General features: G+C 56.4%; 2 protein-coding genes across 2 annotated transcripts; both read right to left on the minus strand.

Annotated features, from left to right (window-relative positions):
• Positions 1-6471: 6471 nt before the first annotated feature.
• Positions 6472-12694, minus strand: LRIT2 (leucine rich repeat, Ig-like and transmembrane domains 2). The gene is given in 12 exon segments (XM_036355897.1): positions 6472-6605; positions 10145-10282; positions 10285-10347; positions 10350-10382; positions 10385-10423; positions 10426-10548; positions 10551-10724; positions 10727-10770; positions 10772-10877; positions 10880-10917; positions 11200-11305; positions 12661-12694. Coding segments are annotated over 12 exon segments (1032 nt in total).
• Positions 12695-17533: 4839 nt separating this feature from the next.
• Positions 17534-24909, minus strand: LRIT1 (leucine rich repeat, Ig-like and transmembrane domains 1). The gene is made up of 4 exons (XM_036355898.1): positions 24788-24909; positions 21775-22238; positions 19556-19861; positions 17534-18444 (listed from the first exon to the last, which is right to left on the minus strand). Exons 1-4 carry the CDS (start codon positions 24907-24909, stop codon positions 17534-17536), a joined length of 1803 nt encoding a protein of 600 aa, XP_036211791.1.
• Between the last annotated feature and the right edge of the window lie 220 nt (positions 24910-25129).

The raw sequence follows: 25129 nt of genomic DNA on the forward strand, positions 1-25129 counted from the left end.
ACAGTGTGTGGAGGAGACCCGCCTGTGAGAGGCAGGCCAGGCTGCTCCCTCTGCCACGAGGAATTGTGAGGCCACGGACTGCTTGCTCAGTCACACTAAGAGAGGACTACAAACTGGCACAGTGCCAGGCCTCGCGATGAGCTAGAGGGCAGGGTGATAGGCGTGGCGGGCTCAGCCCTCCTGGGCCCTAAGAATGGAGCTTTAGGCCCATGGACCATCGGCAGATGTGACCGAGAACCAGGAGGTCACAGTTCGATTCCCGGTAGGGGCACATGCCCAGGTTGTGGGCTTGATCCCCAGTGTGGGGCATGCAGGAGGCAGCTGATCGATGATTCTCTCTCATCATTGATGATGCGCTCTCTCCCTGTCCCTTCCTCTCTGAAATCAATAACAATATATTTTTTAAAAGAGTTTCTGAGCTGTTTCTCCCAGAGTCCGCAGCCCAGAGGGTGTGCTTCTTCCTGTGGCTGAGCTCCGACTTCCTAATTCTATAAAAGTCAGGAGGCCCTGGGTCTGAATCCTGAGCCTGTCAGGCGTGACTTTGGGCCTCACTTTCCTCGTAAGTACATGGAACGAAGACGTGTTTCCAGGAGGATGACAGGAGCTGCCTACGGAAAGACCGCCTCCAGCTCTGTGCCTGGGGCCAGCCGGAGACCGCTGCTGTTCTTGGTTTTACAGGAGGGACTGAGCGTGATGGTGGTCCCCACGCTGAGCACCAGGTCCTGGGGGTGAGGGTCCCTCATGCATCCTCATCTCCAGGATGTTTCCCTCCACCGCCAGACCCAGGAGAGTCAGCCCCCCTCACACAGAGGCAGCATCTATTGGCAGACAATGAGGCTTCCCCGGGGTCAAGGAGATCGGAGAGATGCCACGTGGAGACGGGCATGTGCCCATGAGAGACCCTGAGGAGGGCACAGGAATAACGGGGAGGGAGGCGGTGCTTTGAAGGGACCAGTTTCCAGAATGAGGTGGTGATGGCCTAAGGGACCCTATTGGTGGTCAACAAAGAAGTGGCTGATTTTGCAGCCAGAGGCGGTGCTGCTGGGTGTCATGAGGCCATGAAATCCTGCAAATGCATCTCTGGCTAAATAAGATCCACTCCCAGCAATTCACCCAGTCAGTCCCTCAATGGCCCCACTTCTGAAGCAGTCATCTGTGCCAGGCCTCTTCCAGGCAAGGAGATGGCGCTCGTAAACCAGAGAAAGACAAGAGAAACACAACTTCTTCCCGTGGGTGCGGGTGCAGAGCCTGGACCAGCAGTGCACATTCTGGAGGCGAGGAGCCTGCACCCCCTCTCTCCTGAGTCAAAGGCATTGGCTTCAAACTGCATAGTCAGAACTCTGAATATTAATTAGAATTAATTAACCAGAACATGTGAAGGATATTAGCATAGATAGCATGTCATCACATATACACTTATACATGTACATACCTATGTGATCCTAATAAGCTCTGATGCTCCAAATGGCCGAGTGTGTATGCTGGGTCACATTCAACACACACACACACACACACACACACACACACACGCACACGCACACACACACGCGCACACACAGCCTGACACATCAAAAATGGTGATAACATTTATTGTGGCGACGTTTACTGAGGACTTATTCTGTGACAGGCATTATTCTGAGAGTTTCACGCGTAAAAACGCATAGAACCACCCAGACAACCCCATGAAGTTGGTAGGAACTATGATTACCTCCACTTTACAGATGAGGAAGTTAAGGCACAGAACAATGCTGTAACTTGACGGATGTTCCAAAGCAAGTACAAAGCAAAGCTAACATTTAAGCTCAAGAAACTGGGTTCCAGCGTCTGCTCTCGCTCCCACTGTTATGTTGCCCATCAATCTGAGGAACACAGATCTTCATGCAAGGATTTTTGCAGGGACATCGAAGGTTCTTAAAGAACAAGATACCCAGGAATCCTCCACAGGCCTTCTCCTTCCCTACGTTTCCACACTCACAGAAGCCGCTGAGCTGCCCAGCATGCAGACATGCTCCTGACCTCAGAGGCAATAGCACAGGTTCTGGTCTTGCTCGAACCATTTTCTTTAAAATTTATCCCAGGAAGTTTCACAGGAACAAACTCTACTATACTGCCTGCATGTATGGATATGTGATTTGTTCAGGTATGAGTATATATGTACATAAAATGTAAAAATATGTGTTCTTAGGTGTGAGGATGGCATTGTTGTCTGTTATAAATAAAACTAGAGTCCTGATGCAGGAAATTTGTGCAAGAGTAGGCCTTCCTTCCCCCGGCTGCCCTCACCGGCTTCCCTCTGGCACCTGCGACCCGGACTTCCCTCACAGCCCTGGCTTCATCTGGAAGGTTGTCCAGAAGGACATCTGATCTAATTAGCATATTATGCTTTTATTATTATAGATAAAATAAAATAAAATAAAATTCAGGTGCTGCAGAGCTTCGTGTTTTCCTTTAAATACTCCAATGTTTGTTGTTTTTTAAAGTTGGAGGTGATGATTAGATGAAAGAAGACTGGAAAATGTTAAGAAATTATTGAAGCTCCCCTGGCCAGTGTTGCTCAGTGATTAGAATGTCAGCCCATGCCCTGAAGGGTCTTGGGTTTGATTCCTGGTCAAGGGCAAGTACATGGGTTGCAGGTTCGATCCCCAGCCCTGGTTGGGGTGTGTGTGAGAGGCAACTAATCAAGTCTCTCTCTCTCACACCGATGTTTCTCTCTCCCTCCTGCCTTCCACACTCTCTCTAAAAATCAATGGAAAGCACGCGCACACACACACACACACACATTATTGAAGCTGACTAAAGGGGTGGATGAGATTCTCTCTACTTGGGATGTGTCAGAGACAGCAGGAGCCTGCTCAGCACTGCTGCTCTGAGTCCATGTGCTCTCAATTCTTCCCGACTGCGCCAGGGCAGGTCCTGCTTGAACCCTACTCACTACACTAACTGCTGGGAACTTAGTCCAAGTTCCTCCTTTGTCCTCTGCTCGCTAGTCACAGGTGGTGGGTCTGAGCCCCCCTGCCTGGGCTGGACCTCCTAGGACGCTGGGTCTCAGACGGAGAAGCCGTGAGAGGCTGTGGGGTATAAGGAGGAGTCTTTATGGCAGAAGCCAGTGGCCACATCGCCATCAGACAGAACAGTCCTCACAGCAATCCCATATAGGCGGCCGAACACCGGCTGGTGAGCACATATCTTTCCTGCACAGTAGTAGAGTCTCTGTAACCCACAGCTATTATCTGAGCAGCCGCACGCTGCCCCAGACTCACCACCTGGCATTGTGGCAGCACCTGAGCTCCAGCTGAGGAGCTGCTCCTGTCTCCCTGCCCAGCACACTGGTGGGATAACCTGGCAGCTGTATCTGACTCCCTGTGATCTCTTACCCTCCCATCGGGCAGTGCCAGCTCTCCTCTCTGCTGCACACATAGGAGCTACATTCTCTGTGCCTACCACCTCTCTTCTCTGAGCTCTCTTACCTCTGCTGTGCTTGGCTGCTCTCTCTAGCACAGTGATGGCGAACCTTTTGAGCTTGGCGTGTCAGCATTTTGAAAAACCCTAACTTAACTCTGCTGCCATGTCACATATAGAAATTTTTTGATATTTGCAACCATAGTAAAACAAAGACTTATATTTTTGATATTTATTTTATATATTTAAATGCCATTTAACAAAGGAAAATCAACCAAAAAAATGAGTTCACCACATGCAATGCAGTGTCATAGGTTCGCCATCACTGCTCTAGCAGCTTCTGGTCGGTAGCCTGTATATTACTCCAGAGACAAAGAAGGTTAGCTGCCAACAGTGACATCAATCATTTGAGTTACAGAAGGGCACAGTGTACCGTGTGTCCTTGCACCCACTCATGGTGTCTTGGCCTTGGGCACCCCGATGAGGTTCATGCTCAGAGTGGCCTTGAAGATCCCGGTGTACTGACAACAAGGCCTCGGTGCTCCCATTGGCCTTGACTATCCAGGGACCCTGGTGTGGTTCCCACAGAATGACTGAAAATTTCCATTAAAAAGGGTTTTTTTTTCTAATGCTTAGAAAAAAGTAAGTGAGAACTTGAAGAAATGAGGGAACAATTACTCTAAATATGAAAGCAGTCTTCAATTTTTTTAAAAAATATATTTTATTGAGTTTTTACAGAGAGGAAGGGAGAGGGATAGAGAGTTAGAAACATCGATGAGAGAGAAACATCAACCAGCTGCCTCCTGCACACTCCCCACTGGGGATGTGCCCCGAACCAAGGTACATGCCCTTGCCCGGAATCGAACCTGGGACCTTTCAGTCCGCAGGCCAACACTCTATCCATGGAGCCAAACCAGTTTCGGCAGTCTTCAATTTTTAAAAATTTGTTTCAACCAACATTGATTTTCCAAATAGTCCAGGTCATGGGTGGGCCCAGCAGCGACAGCCAGACACTGGGTCTCCCCCAGAGGACTGGCAGCCGATGGAAGCGTTGCCCATCCTGCCCGCTCATTGCTTCTTTTCATGGGAGATGTCAATCAAAGAAGGCTAATGGGGCCAGGAGGATGAGAAGGGATGGGTGAGGAAGGTGGGAGGGGAAGACGTTGGTGCGGATGTCACAGGGGCCCGCTCCTGCTACAGCCTCGAGGCCACTTCCCTGTGCCAGTGGGAGACGCTGTGCGGTTAAGCCCTGGCCTTCCCTGCTGGGCTCCCAGGAGGGACGGTGAGCTGTGTCTGGGAAGGGGAAGGGTTGTATCGCCATTTGTGTGACAGATGTTTGCCGCCTCAGCACTGAGATCTTAGCCAGGGACACAGGGCTGAAAAAAAATAAGCCTGTGGCTCACAATCTCCTGGGACTAGGTGAGCATCAGGGAGTGTGGCTCACACCTTGGAAAAAAGAGAGAGAGAGTCATGTGACTTTATACAGCTCTCCTTCTCCTGGCTGTTCTCAGGTTCTGCCTCTACTGCCCCCTGTGCCGCCTCCACTGGCCCCTGCACCTGCCTCCACTGCCCCTGTGCTGCCTCCACTGCCCCCTGCACCTGCCTCCACTGCCCCTTGTGCTGCCTCCACTGCCCCCTGTGCCGCCTCCACTGCCCCTTGTGCCGCCTCCACTGCCCCATGCACCTGCCTCCACTGCCCCTGTGCTGCCTCCACTGCCCCTTGTGCCGCCTCCACTGCCCCTTGTGCCGCCTCCACTGCCCCATGCACCTGCCTCCACTGCCCCTGTGCTGCCTCCACTGCCCCTTGTGCCACCTCCACTGCCCCCTGCACCTGCCTCCACTGCCCCCTGCACCTGCCTCCACTGCCCTCTGCACCTGCCTCCACTGCCCCTTGTGCCGCCTCCACTGCCCCCTACGCCACCTCCACTGCCCCCTGCACCTGCCTCCACTGCCCCTGTGCTGCCTCCACTGCCCCTGTGCTGCCTCCACTGCCCCTTGTGCCGCCTCCACTGCCCCTTGTGCCGCCTTCACTGCCCCCTACGCCACCTCCACTGGCCCTGCGCCGCCTCCACTGTCCCCGGCCGCCTCCACTGCCCGCTGCGCTGCAATGCTGAGCAAGTCATTGTCATTCTCTGGCTTCGGTTTCCTCTCCTGTAAAAGGGTAGAATGTTACCTTCTTTAATAGGACAACACACGTGAAATGTCCCATGTGAATGTTGCACGCAGACATGTCGATGTTACAGGGTGATGTATGTGGAAAGAGTAACATGTATGAATTTCCAGACTCCACATGCAATGCGGTGATCAATGGCTCCGTGGGCATCGGCGCCATGAAAAGAAGAGCCGTGTCTCCTCATTCATCACACCGAGTCCAGGGCCAGGAGCACAGCAGCGCCCAGCGAACGCCTGCGGAGTCACGGCCCGGCCAGCTGAGCAGCGCAGGGCCCGCTGAGCGGCAGGGAGCCCCGTTCCACGCCGGCCTGGCTTCCAGCCGCCCCTCCCTCTCCCCCTCCTCCCCCGTCGGTGCCTCCTGCGGACCCGCGCCAGGTCCCTGCGGGGGGCACCTGCCCCCCCCCCCACCGCCGCAGGGGCCCTGCGCCGCCCAGACCCGGGCACCGAGGGCGAGGGCGGGCGAGCAGCGCGGCGCCCAGGACCACCAAGCGGTGCCGGGCGCTCCCGATCCTCCGCCCGCCGCGCGAGCCGCTGCCCGAGACAAGGCCCGGCACGGCCCCGCCCTGGGTCCCCGGTACCGGGCGCCCGGGAGGAGGTCGCCCACCACCTGCTCCTCCCGGCGCCGCCTGGGGCGCAAGGGGAGGGTGAACCCCGTTTCCTCGGGGCGGTCTGCCTGGCACCTGCAGGCCCAGGTGGGCGTCGCCCCGAGGGGAGGGCGGGCAGCGCCGGGACGGGCTGGACGTGCAGGGAGTGACGGCGGGGCTCGGGCGGGGAGGTTGAGGCCGCGGGTGTGACCCCCTGTGGCCGCCCCCCCCCCCCCGCCCCGCCCAGGTAACCCAGTAACCTCCGGGCGCTGGAGACTCACGGGGGCCTCCTTCCCTCTTACCAGGACTGGGCGACTTAGACCCTGGAGCCAAAAGCCGGTCCCGCCCCCACTAGCCACATGGTTTGGGCAAGTTGTTTGGATTTCTCGGCCTCCATTTCCTCATCGATGAGGCGGAGACGGACAGGCAGCGCCCTTAGTGTCGCCTGTTCTGTGGCCAGGAGAACACGACTCGGTGCAGGGAGCATCCACACTGTCCCCGGAGAGGCGATGGGAATAAACCTGTGTTAAACCTCAAGCCAATAAAGTGTGATCACACAAGGGAGAGTCCACATTTCAGTTAATTGAGTGTTTCTAATCATTTAGACTCAAAATCATTTAGACTCGAACGACCCTTTCACAGGGGTCGCCTAAGACCATCGGAAAACACATATATAATTACATATTGTTTTTGTGATTCATCACTATGCTTTAATTATGTTCAATTTGTGACAATGAAAATACATCCTGCATATCAGATATTTACATGACGATTCATAACAGTAGCAACATTACTTATGAAATAGCAACGAAAATAATTTTATGGTTGGGAGTCACCACAACATGAGGAACTGTATTAAAGGGTCGCGGCATCAGGAAGGTTGAGAACCACTGGTTTAGAGGTTTGTCACCATGGATGCAAATACCGGTGGCTGGCTGATGCCTCAGATTGCACCCTGATGTTTCCAGTGTCTTCTGGACTTCACCGCCCGCCTTGGGAGCCCATCCTGCCCTCAGGTGGCATTGAAGGTGGTTCCAGCCCAGAGCTCCAGGAAAGGAGGCCCGTGTGGGTGCATCTGTGGGGCCACCAGCCCCTCCCTGGGTCCTAGTTTACAGCTTTAGCCAATGGGGTGTGCTCAGCAAGTGGGGCAAAGTCCCTCTCATCACATCCAGGACACCCCAGCCTGGCCTGGTGCTAGGAATTAGGGGGAAAGGAGAAGACTTATTAAAATACTAGAGGCCCGGTGCACAAAAATTTGTGCACTCGGGGGGGGGAGGGGGTACCTCAGCCCGGCCTGTGCCCTCTCGCAGTCTGGGACCCCTCGGGAGATAACAACGTGCTGGCTTAGGCCTGCTCCCGGGTGGCAGAGGGCAGGCCCAATTCCTAGGTGCAGTCCCTGGTCGGGCTCAGAGCAGGGCCGATTGGGGAGCTGGGGCGCCGCCCCCTGTCATGCACAGAGCAGGGCGGATTGGGAGGTTGCAATGCCACCCTCAGTCACAAGCAGGGTAGGGCCGATTGGGGGGTTGGGGCACCGCCCCCGTCACACTCAAGGCAGGGTCAATGGGGAGGTTGTGGCGCCACCCCCTGTCACGCACAGAGCAGGGCCAATCAGGGGGTTGGGGTGCTGCCCCCTGTCATGCACAGAGCAGGGCCGATCAGGGGGTTGGGGTGCTGCCCCCTGTCATGCACAGAGCAGGGCCAATCAGGGGGGTTGGGGTGCTGCCCCCTGTCACGCACAGAGCAGGGCCCATCAGGGGGTTGGGGAGCTCCCCCCCCGTCACTCACAGAGTAGGGCCGATAGGGGAGTTGGCGCACCACCCCCTGTCACACACAGAGCAGGGCGGATCAGGGGGTTGGGGTGCTGCCACTCTCACACTCAGGGCAGGGCCGATGGGGAGGTTATGGCTCTACCCCGTCACACACAGAGCAGGGCCCGTGGGGTGGGGGATGGGGCGCCGCACCCTGTCACATACAGAGCCGCAGGGTGATCAGGGGGTTGGGGAGCTCCCCCCTGTCACGAACAGAGCAGGGCGGATAGGGAGGTTGTGGCCTCGCCCCCTGTCACACACAGAGCCACAGGGCGATCAGGGGGTTTGGGCGCTGCCCCCTGTCACGCTGATCCCGGTGCTGGGAGGCATATTACCCTTTTACTATATAGAATAGAGACCTGGTGCATGGGTGGGGGCCGGCTGGTTTGCCCTGAAGGGTGTCTTGGATCAGGGTGGGGGTCCTCACTGGGGTGCCTGGCCAGCCAGGGTGCGGGGATGATGGCTGTTTGCAGCTGGTCACACACCCTTCAGGGTGGGGGTCCCCACTGGGGTGCCTGGCCAGTCTGGGTGAGGGCCTGAGGGCTGTTTTCAGGCTGGGACTGAAGCTCCCAACTGCTCCTTTTTTTCTTTTTCTTTTTTTTTTATTCTGGGCCAGGTTTAGCTCTGAGGCTTGGCTCCACCTCTGAGGCCTCAGCTGCTGAAAACAGGTATCTGGTTTGTTTCGGTTCTATAATCGAAACTCTGTATCAACTCCAGCTCTGAGATCCCAGCTCTCTGAAAGCTGGTTTCTGGGGTTTTGTTTAGCTTCTATATTTGTTACAATGTTTTTTAAACTGCAAGCTCAGAGGCCGGCAAGGAAGGCGGGGAATGTTGCAGTCCTCCGTCACTGAAGCAAGCAAGCCTCATGTTAGTTTCAAGCTGCCTGGCTGCCGGCTGCCATCTTGACTGACAGTTAATTTGCATATCACCCTGATTAGCCAATGGGAAGGGTAGCGGTTGTATGCCAATTACCATGTTTCTCTTTTATTAGATAGGATATTCTCAGGCCCCCCCTGGACTCACTGAATCCAATCCTCCAGGGCGGGGGCCTGGAAATCTTATTTCAAACAAGCACCCCTGTGAGTCTGCTCAGGCACATGTAGGAAATCCGTAATGGATAATCTTCAGAATTAGTCCTAGTCAGGGATTTCGATGATTTAAAAATACACAGTATAGGTTTTGTATCTAGAAAACCTTCAAAAATCATATTTATTCATATAATTCTCTATTTATACAATACTAGAGGCCCCATGCACAAAATCCGTGCAGGGGGCGGGGAGGTATCCCTCAGCCTGGCCTGCACCCTCTGGCGATCCAGGACCCCTCGGGTAGGGTCCCTAGGCCTGGCCAATGATCAGGGCCTATGGGGCCTTCCTTCCTCGGCTGCCTGCAGCTGCCCTGTCCCCGCCGCTGCCACTGCTTGCCGTTTGTGTAGTGCTGCCCCTCCCACCCCCCTGCCACCGGTCCCCTTTCTCTGTGGGTGACAGATGTGGGGTGCGATCACTTGGCCGGCCTGGGCCTCCCTCTGTGGGTGTGATCACTTGGCCGGCCTGGGCCTCCCTCTGTGGGGCAATTGATCGCAGGGCCTCCAGATCAATCACCCCTCAGAGGGAGGCCCTGCCCACCCACCACAGTGCAGCCAGCTGGGTGGCCCCACCTACCCGGCCAGGGGTCCACAATTGCAGAGCTGCCCCTCCTCCCCCGCCCCAAATTGATTACCCCGTGGGCCAGTGGCCTGGGCCTCCCTCTTTGGGCCAATCGATCGCGGAGCCCCCCATCGATCGCCCCACAGAGGGTGGCCTGGGCCTCCTCTGTGGGGTGTCATGGAGTGATGGCAGGGCCCTCCAACCAATCGCATTGCACCCTCCTTGGCTGGCCTGGCGCCAGTGCGTGTCATAGCGCAGTCGTCCAGAAGGTCGTTCTGCTGTTAGACTGTTCAGTCGATTTGCATATTATGCTTTTATTATTATAGATGTTGTCAACTCCAATATATCTATCTCTTAGAGATCTGTATGCAACCATTTAAAACAATACCGACAGGCCCACTCCCTTCTTGTGGTGTGTGCAGTTCAGGCCTGTCCCAATCTTCCCTGCCCCCAGGTTAGAGCCTCTCTACTGAGGATAGGGTGGCTGCAGACCTCCCCCTCCTCCCAGACACATCAAGAGGCGCATGTGGCTCACCATCAATTTCCCTCCACATGCTCAGGGGCTCCATCCATGTAATGGTTGGCAAAGGGCTGGCTTGTGCCAGGCATCATAGGGTTACACTTTGTCCCACCTTGATGGTGACACTGACACTGGGGGTTGAGATGTGGGGCTCATGCAGGTGCTGAGCTCAGTTTCATGGAAAAACTGCCGCGCCTTGGAGAGAGGGCCTTGGCAATCAGGTAGGCACTCACCAAGACTGTCGGGAGGCAGTGGACTATACAACCTGGAATAGTCCGCTTAAGCGACAGTTGCCAGCCAGGGTGTATTTTGCAGAGCCAGCCCCGTGCTGGAGAGACTCTGGGCCCCACATCCAGCAAGCTGGCAGGGCTGGTAGGCAGGCCAGTTCAAGAAGACACTCCTGGATACCACTGCCAGCTATTGGAAGACAGGTCAAGGTAGACCAGGTGGGCCAATAACTAAAGAGCCAGCCCAGGGTGCATGTCAGTCCTGTTGTGCATGAGATCCAAGACCCTCGGGCCCAGGGTGGCACGGAACACTGCCCATTGCACTGAACAGAGTCTGTTCCCCTCCAGTCTCAGCTCGTTCACTTCTGCAGGTACTCCAAGGCTCCCCGGTGGACCACAGCGACGTTGTTAAATTAGCCCAAGTTATTCCATGGCGCTCATGCTGATGAAGGACCCTCAGGGCAGCTCAAACAAGGACGCATGTTCAATCCTCACGTGCCTGGACTCTTCAGGGAGGTTCCTGGGATCTCTCCCAAGGAGCTGGGCATGCACTGCAGAGTCCTGCATGAGAAACAGGCAAGCTTTAAGGTGAACATCAGAGAACTGGGACCAGGCGGATCCTGGCATTAGGTGTGTGAATTAGAAGAAATATTATTCACTTGAAATAAAAGAGTTAGACCTATTTTGGTAAAAGTTCACAGCTCATCAAAGTTCAGTGCCAACTAGAATGGGTCTCCTAGAGATTTTGCTGATTTCCTAAATTCTAGGCCCACTCCCACTCCAAAGTATCCCCAGAGGAGCCCCGTTCCCCACATCCCTCGGCTTCTGGCCAGCACAGCACACCTGCCAAACGTCTCCTCTGTGCTGGCAGGTCCTGGCACACAGGAGGGCTGAGCTGCATGAGAGTCCAGAAGGACCAGAACTAGCAGTGAACGGAAGCCATATTCCTCTGTAAGGAATTACCTTGGGAATTTTGAATAAGACAGTCTCAGCTTCTGAGGTGCAAATCCTATTATTGGTGACCCTTGGCAATGTAGGTCAGCACAGCTGTTGAAAAGCCTCTGGACACAATAAGGTCTATTGTGGCCCTAACCACAAGCTCAGTAAGAACCTGGTCAGGGAACTAAGGTCAGAAAACTCACCCTTTGTCTGGTTCTTGAATCCAGAAGGCAAACTCTAGGCCAGATGTCTAGTTCTGTTCTGACACTGCCTTCCCTCCGCTTCTTGCAAAAAGATTTGAGACCCCAGCAGGTGCACTGTGCTGGAGCGATGCCTCAGGCTTTAAGGAGTGAGCTTTCTTTCAGAATGAGCGGGAGTGGGAGGAGGCCGAGAACTCTGAGCATCATGGATCAGGTGATTTGGCTAAAGCTCATCCAGCCCGGCCGGCGTGGCTCAGTGGTTGAGCGTTAACCTATGAACTAGGAGGTCATGGTTCGATTCCTGTCAGGGCCCCTTCCCCGGGTGGCAGACTCGATCCCCAGTGTGGGGAGTGCAGGAGGCTGCCCATCAGTGATTCTCATCATTGATGTGTCTCTCTCTCTTCCTCTCTGAAATCAATAAAAATATTTTTTAAAATTCATCTAATACTTCATCAATCACAATTGGTTCCTGAAACCTAGAATTTCCAACCATCCTCTAAAAATGAACGCAGGTGATGGGTGACAAGTAATCCTGTGACCACGCCCCGCCCCTGAAAGGCTCCCTCCCACACCTGGCTGGGCTGAGTGCCGCCTCCACCGCACACGCTGCCTCTGCCCATGGCGACCAGGGTCAGGGCAGCATCGTGGCGCGGAAGGGAGACCACAGGCTGTGTTTTCTGATCAAACTAAAACGTGTGTGTTTTAATCTTGGATCTCACAACTTCCCCTGAATGCTATGTATTTCCCATAATGAGAAGGAAAGGCCTACATTTAAAGTGATACATATGTGATTCTTGGGTACTTGCTCTGCCACCCATCACTCAGTCAACAAATATTTATTGGTCATCTGCTCCAGGCCACACACCTGCTGGGGCAGGGACGCAGTGGTGAGTAGCTCTGTGCAGACGCTGCCCCATGGCCTTCTTTCCAGCTCAGCCTCCCGTCACACTGCCTGGGAATGTCCTTTAACCTCTGTGAGCCTCGATCTTCCCTCTGCAAAGTGAGGGAATTAATACACATTCATAGTACTTCTAGGCAACTCTGAGATTATGTAGAATAGAGTACCCAGAATGCAGCACTCCATCACCTGTGTTGTGTGTTCACCACCCTTGAGTAATAAATTTCAGTTCCCCTCCCACACCAACAGACACTCCTTCCCTATTACCTGGGGCACTTCCTGATGAATATTGAGGTCCCATGGTTCCCCTAGGACTCAGACGCACACAGCTCCCTGCCAATGCCTCAGTGAGCAGCCAGTGAGGGGAGCAGTGGGTCCTTACTAAGCTGCTTCCACCCCAGCTATCCATCTGAGCAGACACACCTGCCGGGTTCAAGTCTAACCCTGTGAGCTGCCAGGTCTCCAAGTCCCTCATGAGGTAAGAATTAAAGCAGGACGTGCTGCGGGCACAGAGCTGGGATGAATGGACCCCTCCAGGAGTGAGTGGGTGCTCACCGGCCAGGAGTGTGTGCAGAAGTCATTCCTGCCGAATGTGCCCCTGCCAGGGACTGAGGTGGTGCGGGCAGCGGCACGGGCAGTGGGGCAGTGTGACCCGACAAGGACAACACTGATGGGCAACTCGCATTCCAGAGCCCCCACCAGGTTGGCCAAGGTTTTGTCAGGTTTGCTTCCTGGAAAAAAATGTGTTTTACTCTGTGGGTATCAGAAACCACTATGAATTCTGTTCTCACCCCAAAATATAAGGGCCTAAAGAGCTCTCCACCCCCACAATTTTTTCTCTGTTCATCTCATACTAGTCTCTTCAAATGAGTCTAGCTCAGCACACCCACTGCTGAGAAATGTCTGGAACCACTGGCGCTTCCGCTCCCTCCTCTGCTGGCCGCTCGCCCTCCGCAGGGCCTCGGGGGAGCTGTGTTGTCAGTTAAGGCAGGAGACTAGGACAAGGAAAGTTCCTCGGGTTATATTATTTTTCTTAAATAGCAAGTGGTTACGTGGTGTCTCTAAACTCAACAGAGTCAACAACAAAGCGAAGGAGTCTGAGTACATTAGTCCCCACCTCTCTCCCTGCAGGATGCCTTTAGGAACTGGACTCTTATCATGGTAGAGACAGAGTGTAAGAGAGAACTTAGTCTGTGTTTATGAAATAATTAGAAATGGCTTCTGGGTATCAACCCCCTGGCTTGTCTTAATAGAATATTAATCAGAAAGTTTCTGATCTAGTCAATTGGCAGGACGTGGAACATCTCGGACAGAGGCTAAGTGACGTGTAAGAAACAACATGCCGCCCTTCCCTCCCCCATGCTGGCCATCGTGTCGGAGATAGTACCCAAGCTCTGAGGCGTGCCTGTGCCTGTGCCTGTGCCTGGATGGACCCACAGAAGACTATGTTCCCAACCCCTGAAACAGGGAGGTTATGGGACTAATATTCTTGCTGATGAAATGTTGGAGCAAATAATGTTAAAAGCCCCGGCATGCTCCTCCAGTTTCTCCTTTCCCTGCTGCAGCCATAGCTGACATTCCAGGTGGTGGGGTCATCGGCCTGGGCCCCTGCGTGAGTGGGTGGAGCAGAGCTCTCCCCTCGTGCACTTTCCCTCCTGACTTAGGTAGATCTGTGAGAGCAAAAATACATATTTCTATGTTAAACCACTGAAATTTGGGAATTGTTACACAGCATAAGCATAACCTATACTGGCTTTTAAAAAGCCCTTGCAATCAAATAAAATATGCTCAAATACTTGTAAGTTGATTTTTTGTCTCTACTGGCTTACATGATAGTCAAAACAATAATTTTCTGTTCTAGCCCTGGCTGGTGCGGCTCAGTTGGTTGGAACGTCATTCCACACATCAGAGGGTGGTGGGTTCAATTCCTGGTCAGGGCACATACCCAGGTTGCGGGGTTCAATCCCTTGTCAGGGTGTGTGCAGGAGGCCACTGATTGATGTTTCTTGCATTGATGTTTCTCTCCCTCTCTCTCTCTCTCTCTCTCTCTCTCTCTTATCAATAAAAAAAAAAATTCCCAGCTCTAGTTCTCTAAACACACTGCTCTCTGGGTCCCTTGACTGAAAATCTAGTTTTAATAGCCCACATCTACTTCCAGGATAGAATTTCTTTTATTTGCCTTCCATACCCTTCAACTTGGACTGCAATGACAGATAAGTAACATGAGAAACAGCTTCTCCCGGGCAAAGGAGAGCATAGCCACACACCGCTCAGAAAAGGCATGACGAGAGGCTGCGATTCCAGCCCTCCAAAGAAGGCAGTGTGCCAGGGGACCCTGTGTGGGTGCGCTCTCCGCATGGGCGGCCAGAACTACTTTTCACAGGACTCAAAAACTTCAGGTTTTCAGGAACTGACTCAGACTAACCAGACTCATACACCAAAGGCTAATATATAAACAAGACACCATTTGATTTTTTTACAACAGGAATTTGTTTTTTCCAATGACTTGAATATTCGTGAGCACAATCCAGCCTGAGTATCCTCTGTAAGAGCAAATCAGAGAAGACAGAACACGTAGGGGAAGATGGTTACGGGGGCTGGGGGCTGACCATCTGGGGGTTATTTTGTCCAGGTGACCAAGTTTGGACTCTCTCTCTCTCTCATACACACACACACACACACACACACACACACACAGACACACACACATACACACACAGACACACACACAGACACACACACATATACACACACACATATATACACACACATATACACACACATACACACACATACACACACATACACACACATATACACACACATACACACACAGAGACACACACATACACACAGACACACACACAGACACACACACACATACACACACAGACACACACACATATACACACACATATACACACATATACACACACACATACACACACACATACACACACATATACACACATATACACACACATGCACACACACATACACACACACACACACACACAAGTACAATGCTGGATAAATACTAACATACTAAGAAGAGTTTGCTTTTAAGTCCTAGGTAATGGGTAAAAGTTATCTATGTATGGACATTCTGTGTTCACGGGCACCGCTGCTCTCCTGGTTCTGACTCCGGGTTCCAGTGGCACCAAAAATCCACCCATGTAGTGACCCTACCGTGGATTGCATTGCAGAGATCCACACTGAATATAGACCCTCAGCTGGCCAGAAAGTCATCAAAGACTTGGATCCTCCAAGAAAATCCACCACAACCCCTGTCAGTCATTCGGCTCTCAGACTCCAGTGTTCTCATCTATACAGTCAAGTAGCCCAGCCTCTATAATAAACTGCTGTGAGGGTCAAAGGAGAGAAAACAGGAAAATATGTTGTAAGGTCTTTTGTTGTAAGGTCTTTTGTAAATGTGAGAGGAAATGAGCTTAGAAATCCCAGCATCACACTGGGTTATATCAAGCGAGTGTTCAACACCACGTGGAGTCTCGCAGGTGATGTTAGTCAGGTAGTTTCCGCGGATCACTTGCTGTCCCAAATCTTCTCAGGTGTTGTTACCTGAAGGTTTTGGCACCAAACACCCCGATGCTCCTTTGGTGGAGCTCAGTGCTGCAGAGGAGACACACGGAAATTTCTGTGGACGCCCGCACTCAGGCCCTCAGGGTCCCAGCGCTAAGTGAGCTGAGGAGGCTTCCTTTCCAGTGGCCCCTGAGCAACTGGGGACATGGAGATGCCCCCAGGAGCCAAGGTAAGTTTAGGAAGCACCACAGACACTGCTGCACGGGCAGAGCGAGCTGTGCGCAGACAGCAGGGCGCACGCGGCCACACACGGGCCCCTCTCGGCCCCTCCAGACTGACATTCGTGAGTAAAAGAACACCGTTCAAATCTCTAGAACTCACTGAAAATCAAATTATTCTCTCCAGTCAGAATGGCGCCCAGAGGAAAAATGTTAGAATCTGTCAATGTCCACAGTGAGGCCTGGTGTGTCTGCGGGTCTGTGTGTGACCGCACAAACGCGGCTGCTGCACACGGAGGTGTGTGAGGCCTCTGTGCGCATCACCACCACCGCACCGCACAGATGCCAGCGGGAAGGCCTCGACTCTGGGACCCACTGCCAGGCCAACTTCCGCGCGGCCACGTCCCGCCTGTGGGTTGTGGGCAACGCAGTAGATGAGATCATGGCTCAGCCGATAATGCTGCCACCATGACTTCCAAGGGACAACGTCCTCCACCCCTGTAAGTTGGGTTTGGCCATGGCACTGGCTTTGGCAGATGGAATATGGGCAGGAATGGCAGTGTGCCCGTTCTAAGCCAAGAGTTTGAGAGGCATCACATTCCTCTGATGTCATCTGACTCCCCCGGGGAAAGGAGCCTGCCCCACGTGGCCACCGGCTCTCCATGTTGGGCCCCAAATAAGACACACGGGGCAGAGCCACCTGCCCCTCCCAGACCTGTGGGCTGTGCAAACGTAAGTGCGCTGCTTGGGGCCTGTGCTGCTGCTTCATTCATGTGCAGCGAAAAGAGCCGCACAGGCGTGTGGGGCACAGGCCCTTGGACCGGGGCTTAGCCGGAGAAGACATGAGAAATCGTGGGCGAACAGGAGGGTCTTTATTGCTGACAAGGAGCCATTAAACAGAGTAGTTCTTCAAAGCAGCCCACAGAGCAGCCGCACAGATCCCGGCCAGCCAATTGCTGATGGCAGCACCTTTCCACGAGCTCAGACAACAAGGCTTCTTGCTCAACAGCGACGTCAGCACCGGGTTGCAGAGGCGCCTGAGCTGTGCATGCAGGACCGTCGCTGAGTCCTGCCTTTGCACCTGCGCGTGGCAACTTGGCCTTGAACCGCTGTTGTCCTCTGATGAGGGTCCCCACAGCAAGTTACTTCATTCCCCTGCTTCTGCTCCAGGAAGATGGGGAGAGAATTGCAGGGGTGTCTTCTGCAAAGATTGTTGTAAGAATTAAATGAGTTAATGCATATAAAGCACTTAGAACACTTCCTGGCACATAGTAAGTGCTTTAATAGGTGTTAGTTCTTGTCGTTGTGTGTAGTGGAGGAGCGGGTGAGCACGTGGGGGGAGGGGTCGGAGCAGGCGTGTGGGCACCTGCACCAGGGGAGCCTCAGCAGAAGTGCTCGTCCACCCGCCCGCCCTGCCTGGAGGCCCCGGGCGCAGAGTCCAGGCTGGAGCTGGAGCGGGCGGACAGGAGCCCGTCAGCCTCGCCAACGCCGGGCTGGGGCCGCGCCCCTGAGTCCTCGCTGAGGCTGAGGCTCAGCCCATCCAGGCTGAGGTAGGTGCTGGTGGCCTCGGGGGAGCGCCCGGCACGGCTCTGGCGGCAGCGCCTGCGGAGGGCCCCGCAGCCCACCAGCAGCGTGAGGGGCAGCGCGATGACCGCGGCCACGCTGGCCACAACCGCGTTGATGAGCCGCTGCGTGGCCTCGGCGTCCGCCACCTCGTCGGGGGAGAAGACGACGCACTGCTCCTTCCGGGGCGCCAGGCCCCGCGCGCAGACACAGGCCACGTACTTGGTCTCCGGCACCAGCCCCCGGAGGGTGACCCTGGTCCTCCCAGGCGGCACGGCCACCCGCCGCATGGCCTGCTGCCCGAGGACAGCGTACAGGACACTGAGGGCCGCGCTGCCGGCCCGGGGCGCCTTCCACACCAGCGTCACACTCTGGTGCGTGTCCCCCACCACCTTGAGCGCCGTCACCGTCCGAGCCTCCTGGGGTCCCGTCGGCCCACCCTCCTCCATGCCGGGCCCTGCAGGCCAGGGTGTGGGGGGCATATGCCTGGCCACCAGCCTGTCATACGCAGCTGCTTCTGGCCCCTCGCCCGTCCCTGCCCCTGGGGCCTCCGGGCTCCTGCTGCACTCGGTGGAAGCCTGGGGCTCGGTGACGACCAGGGAGGTGAGGGTCTCGGAGGCGCCCAGGAAGTTGCTGGCCTGGCAGACGTAGTCCCCGGCGTCGAGGTGGGACACGGCGGGCAGGCCCAGCAGCGCCCAGCTGGTGCCGTCCCTGGAGACCTGCTGGTGCACTGCGGGGGGGGTGGGGGGGGGAGGCACGGATGAGGAGGGTGCCCGTGCCCTGGCTCCCTCCAAGGGCCACACTCGAAGCCCAGACTGTGTACACGCCACTGAAAGCCTTGTCACCCCAAGAAAACACTGGGGCTCACCAACCTTTCTTAGACTAGCCAAGGAGATTGAGACCACCAAGGCTCTAATCTGGGGCGAGCCCGGCTAAGGCAGTGCCCAAGAACACTCTGCCTTCTAAGCCTGCCCCGTGCGGGCTGTTCCTCAGGCCCTGGGACTCTGCAGCGCTGACCAGGCAGCGGGCTGGTGCAGGGCACAAGGCAGGAGCCCTGGAAAGTCCCTCCCCTGGCTGCGCGGCCCATGCTCCGGCCCCGCACCAGCTCCAGGGGTGCCTCCTGCTTGCTGTCTGCAGCCTGGCGCTTCCTGTACAGCTCAGCTGTACAGATTCCAAACCCCTCGTTCTAGAGCAGCACTGGCCAAGCTGGTTGCAGGAGAGAGAAGAAAGCTGGGGGGAACCAACCGATCCGTCACATACTGAGAGAGGCTCCTCCTCAGCTCTCCCTGGGTGTGGCGAGCGCCGACTCCCCACCAGCCCGCCCAGGGCCAGGATGAGCCCTCTGTCTACGGCAAAAGAGCCGCCCTGTGGAGTCACCGGAGCGTGGTCCACGCCCGTCCTCCTGTAGGAGCTGCTGATGGAGGCCGCGCATTTAGCCTCTCAGAGCCTCAGGTTACTTATACAAAATAAGAGGATTGCTCTTCAAAGCTCAAAGACATGATGGACAGAATACATTTAACAAAGAGCTTCATGAATGAAACTCACATCAAAAGTTACTCCTAGTGATACCAACTTCATATTTGCAACCGGGAGACTCACTGTTGCCCTCTCAGGGGCCCTGAGTCTCTGATAGAGGGGTTGGTGGGATGTGACAGGACAGGCTGAGAGCCACCATTGAGGCCACTGTCCCAGGCCCTGCCTCTGCGTGATGCCTGTCCAACCCCATCGGGCAGAATGGGCGTGAACAGCCCCGCTCAGCCTGCTGCCCACTCCTCAGCCTTTGGGACCCTGACCCGCCGCCCTGTGGGATCTCAGCATGGTGGTTCCTGAAGCTCACACACCTGTGCCGTTGAGGGGGCGCCCACTGACCCTCCTCCAGCTCATCTGGGGCTCAGGGACACCAGTGGCCCCACAGCGGAGCAACACTGTGCTGCCCAAGGGAGACCTGACGCTGGCCATGCCTGGTCGCAGCTCGGGTCCCTGGCACCTGCTCAGCTGCAGCTGGCGGAAGGCCACACCGGCCAGGTCGCCCGGACCGGCACACCGTAGCCCGGCCTCTATGAAGGCCAGGTGTGGGGCCTCGCCTTCCAGGAAGTGGACCAGGTCGTGGAGTCGGCAGTCGCACGCCCAGGGATTGTCTTGCAGCCCTGCAGGGTGAGAGGCCAGAGGTCAGCCCGCTGTTCACATCCCCAGGCCCACTCCCTCCCGCTTGGGGGTCTAGGCAGGTCCTGCCTAGAACTGGCCTCCCACTTGCTCCTTGCCCCCCAATCCTGCCTCCTCGCCGCCCCAGCCCTGCCCCCTCAGACCCCCAGCCCTGCCCCCTCAGCCTGCTCTTCCTCTGGAGGCCTCACACGGCTTCCTTGTCAGGTTGGCATGAGCATAAATAAAAAAAGAATCATATCAGGCACTGGGTAGGCCATACAGCACCAACAGCATCAGCAATGACCCCGCCAGCCTTAGAGGGACACTTTCAGCCACTGGCCAGTGAGCATTCCTGTGGTGCTCGCCATGTGCCAAAGCCTGTCGCTGGCAGTGCTGTGACCCTGGCTGCTTGACCCCTGACCTCCCAGTGTGAGTGACACTGCCAGCACCAGCCCAGCAGGGCAGCTGTCTGAGCTCTGGTTCCTCTGACACAGGCTCAAAAGGAGAGAAGAGAGGAGGCCAGGAAATCAAACCCTATGTCACCATCCTGTGCTCTCATGTCTTTCAGAGCTGGAAGGTCACTGCCTGCCCCTCCTCCCCCCTGCCCCGGTCAAAACCTCCAACAGAGACAGGGCTTCCTGTGTCCTCAATCCTCAGGCACAAATCCTCTTTATATGTTTGCATTTCTGAAATGCAAAATGAATGCATTTAATATGATGTCCTTTTTATCCCCCAAATACTGTTATTAAATGTGATAGTATGTCCAGGAGTCAGTGGATCTTATACATGTATATGCAGGTGTTCGGTTTGTTTGAAAGAAGAATGTGAGTGTGGAAAGGCTGCATTCACATCTGCTGGATGGTCACCACTCATGAGAAAGCCAGCCAGGGGCGCTGGCTCCTTCTCCTGCCCCAGCCCTCCCCACCCAACCGGCAGCTGCTCCCAGTCCCTGGTGAAGTGCGTGTAATGAGTCATCACTGCCTGCCTCTGGCTTTCACCTGATAGAGTCCCCGGTAAATGAATGCAAAAGGCAAAGTCAGAGGACAGTGAAGCAGTCACCCATCACATTGGCAAAAGTGAAACATTTGGCCACTTTAACTGTTAGCCTACGAGAAAGTAGATCTTCATCAGCTGTGCTCACGGCTGCATTCCCAGCGCCTAGAACCGTGGCACACATTCATAAGGGCTCGAGTCAACTTGCGGAGCGGGCACCACCTGCCTGGGGAACAGCAGGACATCCAGCGTGCACACTCCGCCAGCTCGCCACGCCCCTGGAGAGCTGTCTGCAGCAATCTCGGGGAGGAGGTGGGGGCACATGCTTTGAAGACTGTTGGCTTTGGGTTTCCCAGAAGGAGGCTGAGAGGCAGAGTGCGGTGCAGGGGAAGGAGGAAAGCAGGAGAGAGGGGAGCTCTGCGCGCCTGGCAAACCCCCGGGCTGGTGCGCTCTGGAGCTAGAATAGCCCGTCAGCGACCTTTACCTTCCCCCTGATAGGTCCTTGGATGGGACTGTCCTCAGAGAGGGGTGTGGCCTTGGGACAGGCTGTTCTGAGCTGAGATGGTCCCCGGGGCTGAAGCACCCCGGCGCTGGGCAGCCAGAGGGGTGGGGGTGGGGGTGGGGCGGTGCTGCACGCCTCTGTGCTGCCCAGGCGCTCACGGCTGCGAGCGCTATGCCCCCAGGCCCGCCTGTTTGAATACATCCTTCTATCAACCTCTCTTCTCTAAAGGAAACGGGGGCAAGCTGAGCCAGGGACACAACTAGTAAGGGGCAGAATTTGAACTCCTAACCTTACCAGTATGTGCCTAGCACTCAGCCTCCGCTTAACCCAGGACCAGCGCCATGTCTGTTTCCCAGGGAAAGAATCAGAGCCCAGAGAGGCGTGGGGTCCTGCACAGACCCGAGGCGCAGGGGCCTCTCTTACCGAGGACCAGCCCGGGTCGGCCCGGGAGAGAGGGCGCGGCGGGCAGGGGAGCCCAGGCGGCCAGGAGCGCGGGCGGGAGCCGCAGCAGCCGGTTGCTGGAGAGGTCCAGGAAGGTGAGGTCGCGCAGGAAGCGCGCGGCGCCAGGCGGCACAGCGGCGAGCCGGTTGGCCTGCAGGTCCAGCAGCCGCAGCCGCGGCGCGTCCCCGAGCGAGGCCCAGGGGAAGGCGGCCAGGCGGTTGCCCGGCAGGCGCAGCTCCCGCAGGCGGCCCAGGCCCCGCAGCGCCCGCGCGCCCAGCCGGCCCAGCGCGTTGTAGGGCAGCCAGAGCTGCTCCAGGCGGCGCAGCGACACGAAGGCGGCGGCGGGAACCCGGCGGATGGCCGTGCGCTCCAGGCGCAGCCGGCAGGTGTCGGGCGGCAAGGCCACGGGGGGCAGGGTCATGTCCGGGTCGTTGCACACCACCGTCCTGGGCACAGAAAGGGGGCGTCTGAGCGAGGGTCTGGCAGGTGACACCCTCCCCACCTCCTGCCAGAGGCCACTGCTCTGCAGGGACCGGGGACACCCGCCTGGCTCCAAGCTGCGGGGCTCTGGGATGGGCGGGAGCCAGCCCCTCCTGGTTCCTGGGGCGAGGGGAGGGGGGCCTGATTTCAGAGCCTTTCACGGGATCCCCGGGGCGGCTTGGTCTCTGGCACCCTGAGGGACCTCAAGCTGAGCCTGCCGTGCCCTGCACGGCCACCGCCCCTCCACAGTGCAGCACTCAGAGTCCCGAGATCCCCAGGCGCATGTCCTTTTGCAAATATGTTGAAAGTGTTGATTGTCAAATTATAGCTCCGCTTTTGTAACCATCTGGGCTTTTCTTCATTTAAAAACTATATGCCAAGAGCATCAGAAACGGCAGCCACCCCTCTGACTGAGCCCCACCCCCAACCCCCAGCGAGACTCACACCTGGGCTCCGCTTGCTGCCCGTGTCCTTGAGCACCTTACATGACCTTCACTTTCCTCAGTGTCCCCGTCACAATAGAGTCCACCTCACGGGTGGCTGGGGGTAAAGGAGGCCATGTGTGTGCCGCTCGCACATGGGTCGCCCGCAGGGCCCAGGCTGGTGCCAGGCATAGATGCCACCCAGCCCTGCCGGTGTGTCAGGCTCCACAGCGCCTGCCAAGGCGCCTCCTGTGCCAACAGCGGCACCTGAAGTTTCGGCCTGTGAGCTTGGCACGGAAGGCTGCAGGGCTGGCTCTCCCCGCCACAGGGCTGCACCACCGTCAGGACGGAGTGGCTGTCCAGGAGCCGGCCTGGGAGGCCCAGATGGAAGGGGCCTTGGCCTCCCCACACGTCATGCCTGTGGGCACCGCAGCCACTCAGGCCTCCTCCCCTGGCAGGACCTCCCTGCACACGGGCGGGCGAACAGCTGCGAGGCTACCAGCAGGTAGACTGTGGCAAGAGGTCTGCTGTCAGAGGCAGGATGGCCACTGGCTGACATCAGGGGCCCGGAAGCTGTCCTTGGAATGTCCTTTTCCACACTAAGGTTAACCTGCTACCAAGACCTCTCCGTCCCTGCCCCTGCCCATCGCCAATGGGCAGAGTCTGGAAAAGGAGCAGTGGCCGGGTCCCAGCACCAGGCCGGTCCGATGCTGCGGGCTCAGCCGGTGCTTCCTGTGGTGGAAGGAGGTCCTGCATCCCTCGGTCGCCCTGTGCAGGCCCCGGGCTCAGCCTGGCTTCCCTTCGGAAGAGGTCCCTCACCACGGATGGTCTGCGTGAGTTGGAGTATCAGAGATCTGAGCCACACATGGAGCTCCTTCTGTGCTTCAGGCCACATGGTGCCCTTTCTTGGGTTCTCGCTGCCTCCCTCACACCCAGTCAGCCAGTACCCCTGGCCGGGACCACTGAGAGGTGCACCGACAGTATTGCTACCTGATCAGAAACCACCAGTGTCTCCCCAACACCCACCTAAGACAGGGAGAAAGGAAGATGGAATTCCAGAAGGTTGGAAAGGTGGTGGGAGAGGCCCTGAGTCAGGTGAAATCCTTGAGTGAGGTGGGGTTCAGTGCTCATAGATGGATAAACTGAAGTGTCAGAGAACAGAGGCTTTAAAGACATAGGAGGAGAAAGGGAGGGAGTCATGGTAGGGGTGGAAAAGCAGGGCACACAAACCCGGCGGCCTAGGGATGCCCATGGAGTTGGGGCGGGGAGAGGATGGAGGTGCTCCCAGAGCTCAGAGGGGGTGGAGAAAGTCAAAGAGAGGTGCGGAGGGAGGGGTGTTTGCTGCAAAAGAATGGGCAGTCCCTGCCTACAGAGAGCCCTAGGAAGAGGTCAAGGCTGAGGCTCTGAGGGCTTTGCCAGAGGAGACCCAAAAAGGTAGCACATAGGAGGCAAGTGGTCCATCCTGGGAGGGTGGTTAGAGATACCTGGGATATGAATGGGTACTCTGAGAGATGAGGCAAGAGAATAGGAAAGGCCTGGGAAAGAGGAGGCTAAGGAGATATGGAGAGAGTGGTGGGAAGGAAGGAAGGAAGGAAGGAAGGAAGGAAGGAAGGAAGGAAGGAAGGAAGGAGGGAAGGAAGGAAGGGAGGGAAGGAGGGAGGGAGGGAGGGAGGGAGGAAGGGATGAAGGGAGGAAGGGAGGGAGGAAAGAAGGAATAAAAGAAGGAAGGGAGGAAAGGAGGGAGAAAAAGAGGGAGAGAGGGAGGGAGGGAGGGAGGGAGGGAGGGAGGGAGAAGGGAGGAGGGAGGAGGGAGGAAGAGGTAAAGGGGAGAAGTCCTGGAGGAGAATTCGGGAAGGATTTCCTGGGGCTGCACACCTGTGCCCCACCCCACTCCACCTGCAGAGGTGCCTGGTACCTCTGAGGCAGAGCCATGCCTTGCTGGCCAGACAATAATTCAGCACAGATCAGCCTCAAGGTCCTGGGAAATGGAGGTCTCACCTGGCCACTCTCTGAGCCCTGCATCCAACCCTCCCACCCCAGCCAGCTGGTGGAGCTGGGGACTGGGATGCCACCCCACACACCTGGCACCTTACCTGGCCATGCTGCCATCACCCAGGACCTGGAGGCTGCAGCTGCACCGAGGCGGACAGGAGCTCCAGGCCTGGGGTGGGGGCCTGAGGGCCAGAAGCCAGAGCATGCCCAGCGCCACCCTCATGGCTCCAGGCTCTGCTGCAACCCAGGCAGGGCCTGGCCTGGCCCAATCTGTCCTGCCTGCTCCACCCCCCTGCCTGAGGCCATCAGATAAACAGGACATAACGGGGATTAAGGAAGGAGCTCAGCCAGTCACAGTACTCAGCGGCTTATTGCTCCCTGGAATCACCCATCCTGAGAGTAAGGGTGGGGGTCCCCTCTGTAACAACAGCCACAGGCCCAGA

This window comes from Myotis myotis, unplaced genomic scaffold (assembly GCF_014108235.1).
Source record: "Myotis myotis isolate mMyoMyo1 unplaced genomic scaffold, mMyoMyo1.p scaffold_m19_p_24, whole genome shotgun sequence".
Taxonomy (NCBI): Eukaryota; Metazoa; Chordata; class Mammalia; order Chiroptera; family Vespertilionidae; genus Myotis; species Myotis myotis.